At 35.2% G+C, this 12,126-nt stretch overlaps 1 protein-coding gene across 1 annotated transcript in view; it reads right to left on the bottom strand.

The window, feature by feature from the left end:
• Positions 1 to 12,126, bottom strand: part of LOC106867954 (N-acetylated-alpha-linked acidic dipeptidase 2) — a 336,237-nt gene that overhangs the window by 182,723 nt on the left and 141,388 nt on the right. The window contains exon 5 of the mRNA XM_052974261.1: positions 3,829 to 3,891. Within this exon, the coding sequence (XP_052830221.1) occupies positions 3,829 to 3,891 (63 nt within the window). The remainder of the gene's footprint in view (positions 1 to 3,828; positions 3,892 to 12,126) is intronic.

Here is a 12,126-nt window from a genome sequence, read left to right as displayed (position 1 = left end):
CAAAGAATAAGTCCTGGGGTCGATTTGCTCGATTAAAGGTGGTGCTCCAGCATGGCCACAGTCAAATGACTGAAACAAGTAAAAGAGTAAAAGATCGTGCTTCCCCACCTCATCCCAGGTCTTCCTGGGTCTACCTCTTCCTGGGTCTACCTCTTCCACAGGTTCCCTCTACTGCTAGGGTGTGACACTTTTTCACACAGCTATCCTCATCCATTCGTACCACATGACCATACCAGCGCAGTCGTCTCCCTTGCACACCACCTCTGATGGTTCTGAAGTTCAACTTTTCTCTCAAGGTACTTACACTCTGTCGAGTATGCACACTGACATTCTTCACCTTACTGACAACGTTCCTGTACATGGCACGCACAGGATCAAAGACTTGGGGTATTTCGTGTTGCAAGACAGTGTGAGAGAGAATCGTGATGTCGTAGGAGAGAAATGTGTCTGCATGGATGATGGTTCACTTGCACTAGACGAGGCTGCAAAGGGAGAGGTTTGGAGACGCCACTATGAAAGGTTACTCAATAAAGAGAATGAATGGGAGAAAGAGAGTCTGCTGAATGTCGAACCAACAGAGGGACCAGCTATCCGAATTGACAGTACCTTGGTAAATAAAGCAATTAAGAGTATGAAGACAGGGAAAGCTCCCGGCCCATCAGGAATCACTGCAGAGATGCTCAAAATATCTGGCAGTGTCGGCTATAGCCTAGTCACCTATATAGTTAACCAGGTGATACATGAAAGAGTCATACCCAATGACTGGTGTAGCAGCACTATAGTCATCTGCTACAAAGGTAAAGGTGATGCTTTAGATACAAATAACTACAGATGTATCAAGTCGTTGGATCAGGTAATGAAGGTCACGGAGAGGGTCATAGCTCAACTAATTAGGGAGAGAGTCCGTTTAGATGCGATGCAGTTTGGATTCGTGCCAGGGAAAAGCACCACTGATGCTATATTTCTGGTAAGACAGCTGCAGGAGAAATAGCTAGCCAAAGAAAAACCTCTGTACCTGGCTTTCGTTGACACGGAGAAAGCCTTTGACAGGGTCCTCCAACCCCTTATCTGGTGGTCAATGAGGAAACTAGGGATAGATGAATGGTTAGTGAGAGCTGTGCATGCCACGTACATGGATGCTGTCAGTAAGGTAGGTACGTACATATATATATATATATATGCGAGTAAAAATAAATAAATACAAAAAAGGTGTATATACATATACACATACACACACACATAGGTATATTTTTTTTTATTGATCTTCTATATCAATGACGCTGTATGCTTTAATTTATTGCTTTTCTTTATATGAAATGAGAAGATACATTGCAGAACTGTTATTTTAACAAATTATATCTATTTATCACCCAAAGAGACACATCTGCGCTGTTGGATGCTTCTGAAGCAGTTGTTAAGTATTCCACCCATGAAGAATTGATGCAAAATGTGTCAAAACAATTGTAGTGATTAATAAAAATTCTCATACCTTCCATCTCTCATGTATGTATATATGTATGTATATATATATATGTATATATATATGTATGTATATATATATATATATATATATATATATATATATATATATATATATATATATATATCATCATCATCATCATCATCATCGTTTAACGTCCGCTTTCCATGCTAGCATGGGTTGGACGATTTGACTGAGGACTGGTGAAACCGGATGGCAACACCAGGCTCCAGTCTGATTTGGCAGAGTTTCTACAGCTGGATGCCCTTCCTAACGCCAACCACTCAGAGAGTGTAGTGGGTGCTTTTACGTGTCACCCGATATATATATATATATATAGGAGAATATACAAATAATAACAACAGACGAGGACAGGTGGTGTAAATAACAAAAGTATATATTAGTATATATATACACATATATATATACACATACATATACATATATACAGATAGACATAGATATATACATACATACGTACATACATACATATATATGTATAGACAATGTTTAAATATGAGTTCTAATAGTACGAATAGTTTCTTGCTATAGAGACACAATAAATCAGTAGATTTATATAACGTGCCTAGTGTCTGCAAAAATCCAACCAGAGCAACCACCTACCTTGCTAATTACATCTCCTAGATAACAAAAACTATGAAGTCCTTCTAGTGAGCCATTTAGGTATTTAAGAGACCCTATATCCAGTGTGCTAATGGTATATACTGCTCCAGTGCATCTATCACATACAAAGCATACATTCTCTGCTAGTCTGTTTGTGATTCCACTATATTTCTTGTGTGTTCATAGATTACATTGGGTCTATGGAGTTTATACCTACTCCTTTTCTGCATATTGAGCAAAGTCATTTCCCTAAAAATATCAGGAATCTGTCTTCTTTCCTGCTTATTAAAACTTTTGTCTCTGCTACTTTTACCTTCAGTCTTCTTCATTCTAGATTTAGCATCCATGTCTGGTATTTTCTTTCCAGTTTCCCAATAAATTAATTTAGGAGTGCTAGATCATCAGCCTATAAGAGTTCCCGTGAACAGCCAGTTTTAAACACCTCTGAGATGGCCTGCAGAACTATGATGAATAGGAGATAATTGAGAATTGACTCTTGATGGATTCCTATCATTATATTAAATTCATCATTGGAATTACTGTTAACCTCAACTTTACTTACTGCATTATGTTCATTACTTGTTCAACCCTGACAAGCCATTCAACTCTGTCACTATACTTAGTGACCGCCACGATTAAGTTGCTATGACAGTTTCTGCATATGATCTCTTTTATAACTTGGTTGACTATCTGGTATTTAATTTTTTTTTACATTAAACATATGCCTTACATTTAAATAAGCTACAAAATCAAAATAAAAAAAAAAGAATTTCTCACTTTTACAAGGAAATTCAGGCAAACCATCCAAATAAATAATAAATAATTTTTTTTCTATGAATTGCTAATTTAAGTAAATGTAAATTTTAATGTAAAGATGCACTTCTTAATTGGGGATGTCTTGGACATATTACTTTTGAAGGTGATGCAGCAAATCTGTCATGTTAAAAGGAAGGCAATATTTGTGGTATGCCAGGGATGTGAAGTTGCACTCATATATTAGATTTATGGCTAAAATTAATTGAGTTCAATAGACTCAATCTATCACTTGATTTGCTTATTGTTAACAGTGACAGCAGCCAGAAAACAACTAAGAAGTGTTCAACACAAGGTTATATTAACAAGTATACCTAGTCACTAATAGCAGTAGCATTAGTGACAGAGAGCAGGTCAACTGTACAGTGCCAAGATTATAGTAATAGACTGGCTTTTGCCAACAACTCACATACTGGCACTTTTACCAGAGGATTTGACAAGTCAGATGTGCAGCATATATCTGCTTGCTGTATGCCAGAGAAACTGGAATGATGGACCAACCTTATTCCACATCATAGTCTGTGAAAAGAGTTACTCAGGGTCAACAAAATGAGCCTTTTTATCTTGCTCTCATCATTATCATTTTCTTATTTTGTTTTCTAGTTGTATTGTTCTAAGAAATAATTGCTGTTATGAAAGTGGGAGAGAAAAAGAGAAAGGGGGCAAGAGGTTGATAAAGTGAGAAACAGAGCAACTGATAATTGGATTCATGGAGAGAAAGATGAGGCAAGAGAAGTCAAAAAGAAATAAAAAGTGTGACAAGAAAAAGGAAATAAAGAACAGTGAGAGAAGAGGAAGATAGGAAAAGTAGTGTGCATGTATGTGTGAAAGAGAGAAAGAAAGACAAGATAGAGGGTGTGAGTGGGTGAAAAGGAAACAATAAGAAAAATGTGAAATAAATAGGAACTTACCGTAAATTACTTCTGATTTTCTGTTTATCTAGGTTTGCTAAAATCTTTTCAATGGGATCATACCTGGATTGAAAACAGAAATAGTTGGATTGAGAAGAGTAGAATGGATAACAAAATATGATTCAGTAATTAGAAACAAGAAGAAGAACAACAACAGCAGTGTCAACAACAACAACAATCATTGCTTTTATATCTGCCTTTTTCATGCTGGCAAAGGTTGAACAATATTTACTGAGGTAGCATTCTCAAGGCAGCGAGCTAGCAGAAATGTTAGCACACCGGGCGAAATGCATAGTAGTATTTCATCTGTCTTTACATTTTGAGTTCAAATCCACCAAGGACGACTTTGCCTTTCAACTTTTCAGAATTGATAAATTAAGTACCAGTTGCATACTGTGGTTGATCTAATCGACTGGCCCCTTCCTCCAAAATTTCAGGCCTTGTTCCTAGAGTAGAAAAGAATATTTACTGAGGTAGCATTCTATGACCGGATACCCTACCTTTTTCCAATTCTTACTTGCTTTTCAAGTATATTATTTTATCTCATTGGTCCTTGAAATTACCATGCTACAGTTGTCATCTAAATGAGTCAAAGTGAAGCAACATTTATTCACACACACTCACACGCGATGTGCTTCATTACAGTTTCTACCTATGAATTTCTCTTGTGTGACAAATTGGACAACTTGTGGTTATCGATAGGACACATTTGCTCAAGGTGCAACACAGAGAGAGATGAAACCTGAAAGCACATTGTTACAAAGCAAACTTTGTTAGCACACCAGGATGATGATGATAATTTCTAACATAGGCACAAGGTTCAGATTTAAGGGGAGGAGTAGAGTTGATTTAATCAACACCAGTATTTTGTACTTGATACTTTACTGACTCTCAAAAGATGAAAATCAAAATTGACATTTGCAGGATTTTAACTTGGAACATAAAATAACTTAATTGAATACTTTTTTTTTTTTTTCCGTCTGGAACTATAGTAATTCTGCAATTCCAATTCCCAGACGAGGACTTCATACATGATGATGATGATAATAAGAATCATTTCTACTAAAGGCACAAGGCCTGAAATTTTGTGGGAGGGGATTAGTCGATTGCATCGACCCCAGTGTTTCAATGGTACTTAATTTATTGACTCTGAAAGGATGAAAGGCAAAGTCAACCTCAGCGGAATTTGAACTCAGAACGTGAAGATGAACAAAATGCTGTTTAACATTTCACCTGGCGTGCTAATACTTCTGCCAGCTTACCACCTTAAAAGTATGTGAAAACATTAAAGACAAATACACTTAGTTATTGAATATCTTTGGTTTAGTCAGTATATAAACGCAGATATATTTTTGCTTTTTTGCCGCCTCTCACTTTGGTTCATTTTCTACAGATAAATTCCTTTTCCTCACTTTGTTAGTCACATTGTACTAAACAACTGGAGATAACATACAGTAGTGAAGATTCCTTTGCTTTGTAGAGTACAAGGAAATCTCACTAGTGCTGGTGTTAAAAGAAAATACACTTTATACACTCTGTAATGTGGTTGGGGTTGGGAAAGGTGTCCAACCTTAGAAATCATACCAAATATAATGCAGAAGAGACATATCATTTCATGATCCACCTAGTCAACAGTTTGAGGATTTCTCCTATCACACACACTAGACAAGTATTTGTTAGAGATAATAGTATGAATATATGGATAGGACATGAGTACTAACAGAATAATGCAGCCTCTTTGTGGCTATCCACCTAATGGAATTTGCAAACAAACACCCACTTTCCTTCAAATCATACCTTGCTGTCTTGAAAAGTGAAGAATGCATTGGATAATACACTCATTGACACACTATGAATAACAATAGCTAGAACGGTCATAGCTAGAATATCTTTGATCATGAGTCTACTCAGTTGGGACTGATCCAGGACTAAAAACAAAAGTGCACTATTTCTTCAGATAACACTATCTCTACAAAGAAATTGTATAAAGTAGCCAAGTCCAAGAACTTGGTAAAACAAATATCAAAAATCTGGTTGATGGAAGCAATGACAATTATTTTAAGAATCAGTGCAGTGAGTAATTACATCAAGAATATACCAAGCGTCCATAAGCCATTGAGGAGAAATACAAATGACTGTTTACACCAGCACTAGCACATCATTTATAAGTATTGTCTCCATATATATATAACCTATTTCATTTATCTCTCTATTTCACTGCATGAACTTTTTAAAGTGTTATGCTCTTGTTTTGCTTGGTTGTTTCTTATGATTTCTTCCACATTCCAATACATTTAATAGTGTTGAATAGGAATAGAGGGAATGACTACTACTAGTAGTAGTAGTTCTGGTGGTGGTAGCAGCAGCAGCTGTCACAGTAATAGCAGTAAATAGAAGTTCTCACTTTTACAAGGAAATTCAGGCAAACCATCCAGACAATTAAGTCCACGAAATGGAAATAAGTTTACATATTCAGAAGACAGGAAGTTTCACACATTCTGGAGAAGACTCTTTGCTAGAGAAGAGAATTTTTCCTCAGAGAGGGAGTAACAACCAGCCCAAAATGCTCTTCTTATCTAAACAGAAAAATATTCTATTTTCACTATTTTATTTATCTGACTTTTAATAAAGCAGACCATCACCAATTTCTTCAGCATAAAGTGTTTTATTTTGCTGTCCACTCCAATATTATCATCATTTAACTAAACACTATCCACTCAAACCAGTGCTGGAGTTAGACTTGATGGAGTCATAAGCTATATAAAACATTTTTGGTCAATGCACTGTGGCCATGCTGGGGCCCTACCTTGAAGGGTTTTTAGGTGAATAAATTGCCCCAGTACTTATTTTTTAAAGTCTGGTACTATTTCTTTTGCCAAACTGCTAAATTATGGGGATATAAACAGACCAACATTAGTTGTCAAACAGTAGAGGGACAAACACAAACACAGATGCACACACACACCATGCACACACACACGCACACATGCACACACACACACACAGACACACACACACATATTTATATACAATGGGCTTCTTTTAGTTTTCATCTACCAAGTCCACTTACAAAGCTTTGGTTGGTCCAGGGCTACAGTTGAAGACACTGCCCAAGGCACACTGAATCTGAAACCCTGTAGTTGGGAAAAACACGTCTTGCTGGGGGTCCTTGTTAAAAAAATTATACCAGATTATCTCACAAAAATTGAAAACATATGTGAACCATTTTATTATTTCAAGACCCCTTGCTTCTTTGAAGGCTCTAAGCCATAGTTTGTTTAGCTTCTGCCTAAAACTGACACTACATTCAACCATGAATGAGAGATAATCCTGATCTAGTTACTGCTCTGGTTTAAAAAAAACAAAAAAAAAAAACAAATAAAGAATGGTTGATGTATTTGATCACAGAACAATTTACCTGATCAAATTTTGTAGGGTGAAATGTGATATTAGCTGCACTGAATTTTGAGCATATAATCCCAAACACGGGTCTTATGACACATCTGGAATTTCTTGATTTTCGACATACACTTTGTAAAAGATTAAATGTCTAGAATTGAATTTACTTGTCTCTTCTACATGAGGGATATAAACACATCTGTGTCAGTTACAGATCATTACAATATTATTAAGAAAAAAGAAAGAAGAAGAGAATAAGAATAAGTAAAGAAGTGAGAATACTGTCATGATTTCTGTCTTTATGGGATTAAAAATGTATGTTTAATTCATGATTATTTTACTTCTACAAGAAGCAAGTAAGTTTCTAAAAGTAGAATGTTGTATTGCATTATATCTTTGCAACTTTATTTATTAAAATGGCAATTATAAATGACAATTTTAGACTTTTGCTATTTCTACCAATTTTGATATTTATGAGAATAAAGAAGAAAAAATTAACATACACAAAAGCATAGAACGTTTTCAATATCATTCAGACAGCCCACAAAAGACAATATAACTGACATCAAAACAACGTAAACCATACTGTGAGCCATTCATTGTCATGATATTTAGTGAAGAATATTGAAAACCTTTCACAAGGTTTACAACAACTATACTGAGTATTATCTTGGTCATTAACTTTTCTGATGAAATCTATAACAAACAAAATCACTATACAAATCTCTGTTTTGTAGATCATGACCTGGCATACAGGTATGTCCCCTGCATCCCTCTTCAGTGGATCATTCGTAATCTTGCAGGCTCATGGGTGCTGATGCCATGTAAAAAGCAACTGTGCCAGTGCCACATAAACGCACCCATGCTGGTGCTGCATAAAAGACACCCAGCACACCATGTAAAGTGGTTGATGTTATGAAGGGCAACCAGCCATAAAAACCATGCCAACATAGACGTGAAACCTGGGTAGTTCTCCAACTGACCAGTTCCTGTCAAACCATCCAACCCATGCCAGCATGGAAAACAGATGCTAAATGATGACGGTGATGATGATGAACAACTTTACATATAGACTTCACACATTATACAAATGATACAAATATATCTCCAACAGAATAAAACAAAAGTGTTTATCTGATCTTTTAGCTCTCAAAAATACACAGTGGAGACTAGAAAGTAACTACAACATGAAACTAAATTTGTTTAGTTTTTCATGTGACTTATCTAACGAAATTACATAGACATTACACCAAAATAGCCCCGTGCTGACAAAATGAAGCTTTGTGATGTTCAGTTATGATTATTATTTTTTCTTTTACTTTCTGGCCTCATATATAGCTGAAGTCAATGTTATCTTTCATCCTTCAAAGATAAAATAGGTACCAGTAAAGTATCAAGGATCAATGATATCGATTATACTCTTTTCCAAAATATGTAGCCTAGTGTCTATGTTAGAAATTATTATTATTCATGGTTTGAGAGGCATCAAAAATTATCTTTTCTATGTGAACAAAAAAAAAGGTATATTTTGAAAAACATGCTTAAAAATGTTCAAGGCTGACAAATCCTTTTTGACAATGCTCTAATATTTCCTTAATTGTTGTTGTATCAATCCTCATTCCTTTGTAATGGCCAATGCAATATAATACCAACACACATTTGTGGAGAATAAACAAAATATGTAAGAACTTAAGGCTGGCAACAGCCAAAAGTAGCTTCTTACTTTTCTATAAATTTTCTATAAAAAAAAAATATCTCCAAAATGACTAAAACTGTAGTCAACATAATATAAAATCAATTGAAATGTTAAATCAATGAACTCTTGTGTCAAATAAGACTAAATGAAGGTAGAAAGGATTCTACAAAGAGACAAATGCTCTTAATGTAATTTTCCTTATGTGTGTGAGTAATTTCATTTACACACACATGCACACACACACACACACACACATGCACACGATCAAGCCAAAATTTCACAACTCCTCACATAGTGTCCCTTAATGGTAACTTCTGCAAATATATTATAATATTTAACCATGAATATATTATGCAGTTTCATACTTTTGGTAGCATTTTTGGGGGAACTGTAAGAAACAATTGAAAATCAATTAACATAGAAAAGATGTGCAGATCATTTGAAATACTGAAATATTATATATATATATGACTGGCTTCTCTCAGTTTTCATCTGAGGCCATAGCAGAAGACATTTGCCCAAAGTACAATGTGGTGGAATCGAATCCAAAACCACATCGTTGAGGAGCAAATCTCTTAATCACACAGCCATCCATCAATTCACCCATCTGTCTATGCATCCAACCATCCGTCTTACTTACTGCCACCACTGCCAATCATCTGACCTTCATTCTATCATACTGTGAAGAAGAGCTTTGTCACTTACAGGTCTCTAATGAGGCAGTCACTGATTCACTGCATTTCTGACCATGAGCAAGGAATTGTTTGTGTAACTTGGTGCCAAACAAATAAAGGGGCCATTTTTATTTGAAAGCTCTGTCCCCACTGCCCAGTATTCTCATTGATGGGTACATCTCTCATCAATGTACAATGGCAAAGGATATGCACGCACATCATATAAATATGACAGGTTTTGCATGGTTTCTGCTGAGCAAAAACTGCTTCAGTCGTCTGAAGCTATGTCATGAAGTGAAATCAAACCTTGAACCACATCATGGCAAAATAAATTTTATAACCACCCAGCCATTATTCTATTTCGTTATTTTGTGTTGCTGAGTATAGTGAAACAAAATTATCTAAATACAGACATTTCCTCTCATTACAGAAGCATTGCACTCCAGAAAATCTTGCCATAACATGGAATTCTATGACACAAAATGTATCTTTTCATTCATTCCATGTTCAATTGCTTCCATACAACAGGAAGTTGATGGTAAAATAAGTTTTTCATAATGGAATTTATAGAAAGATTTTCAGGAGCACAATGCTTCTGTAATGCAGGGAATGCCTGAAATATCAAGCTAATGAAGAAAATCTTAGAATTAGTGTGCGAGCCTTGCATTCCTCTTCAGTATGGTTCCTCTTCAGCACACTGGTTAATGAAATGGATGGTTGCAATGTGGCAGCTAGAGTACAATGCATACACTTTGTAACTCAGTTTGTTCATATATGACTGAAAGTAACTGGAGCAGAGGCTACTGTAATGATGGCTAAGGTGGACTTAGTAATTCAAATGGATTGGAATGAGAGAAATCTCAGTTTCAAAAGTACATGGCAACAAAATCATGGTGGTTATGTTAAAAATACATAAATTTAGCCTTATCTCACTAAAATCTATGTTTAACATACATCAAGTTTCTAACCTCTAATTAATTCTTACTTTTTTCTAAGTCATTCATCCATTAAAAGTAGAAATACGTCAGTCAAAACTACAAATAAAGATTTCACTTAGAGTATTACTACTGTTGTTCATAGGTTAATCATGTGTGAATAACTCATAATATTTTATAGAGTAATCACCATTACCATCATCATTATGTTCATCAATGGCTTAATCATAACTATTTCTGTTCTTGTTTTGTCCTGGTCAGCTTTGTTTGAACAGAACTATTGAAACACAGGCAGCCAATAAAATGTAAACATATTATGTTTCTAATTTTTTTTTTGCTTGTATTGAACTTCATTGTATGCTAGGTCTTCAACCATGGTCATCCCCTCATCATTGTAGAGCATGTAATAAGACTGTAAGGGATATTTGGTTGTTACACACACTTATATGTTCTCTATAAGGATGAATAGAACTGGAGATGATTAAAAGAGATTTGACTCCAGATTTAAACAGGTTATGTAGCCTCTTCACTCTCTTGTGTGATTTACTTGTAAAAGATTACAAGAAAGTTGTGAAAAGATGGCAGTTATCTCAAACAGAATCAGCTGGTCCAATTCAGTACTTCTGTTTTCAGATGCTACAAGATTGTTAGACAATTCTTCAGAACAGTTTTAATACATAACCAACAGCATCCTAACTTACTTTAATTCATATAATGTAACAATCTGAGGTCTAACCTCTCTTCTTGTTTTAGCCAAAACAAACTCACTAGATTATATCTTATATAACACCCCCATTCTCCATGCTGGTCCCCAACAACACCCCAACAGCAGTCATATTCTTTCATGGTATATCCATAAAACTGTCCATGTCTACATAGATTTATAAATTGCAATTTATTCTGTCCCCATGCACTGATCAATATTTCTGTTATCTGCACCCAATATTTTCTACCCCACATAGAGTGATGAATATCATCAATACTCTATATTATAAATATTCTATTGATTCTAAATTATCTCCCCCACAATCACTGACCAATACCATTATTAATCCTCATTCACATAATATCAATGTATGCTAATCAATAATCTCAAGTACACATTTAACCTTCCAGCATTTAAACCAACCATATCTGGCCCAAATATTCTACCTGGTTTATGTTCAAACTAGCCAGAGCTGACTTCTGAAACCTACCCAACAATGTTGTTCTAAAAATAAACAATCACATCATCCAAATCTCAGAACTACAAGATAAAGCATGGTTAATTCAAAACAATATGCATGAATAAGCATTATTTTTGACATAATAACGTGAATGCTAAAGGGTTAATACAAACTCTAACACCAAGAACAACCATTCTAAGCAAACAAGGGAGCCTCAACCCATTAGAAATAGCAGTTAAATTTCGCCTCACACCACATCCTAACATCTTAAAAATGAAAGACACATTCAGCAATGTTGTTCTCAATATATAGACAGTGAGGATGACTGGATTGCTTATTGTCATAGGTCTGTGCAATCGACCCCAACTTAAGGCCAACCAACAACAAAAATCACTACATATTCATATATATATATATATATATATATA

The sequence above is a fragment of the Octopus bimaculoides genome, chromosome 18 (genome assembly GCF_001194135.2).
Source record: "Octopus bimaculoides isolate UCB-OBI-ISO-001 chromosome 18, ASM119413v2, whole genome shotgun sequence".
Classification (NCBI taxonomy): Eukaryota; Metazoa; Mollusca; class Cephalopoda; order Octopoda; family Octopodidae; genus Octopus; species Octopus bimaculoides.
Note: the sequence above shows the minus strand (reverse complement) of the source record. Positions and strands in the feature narration are given on the sequence as shown.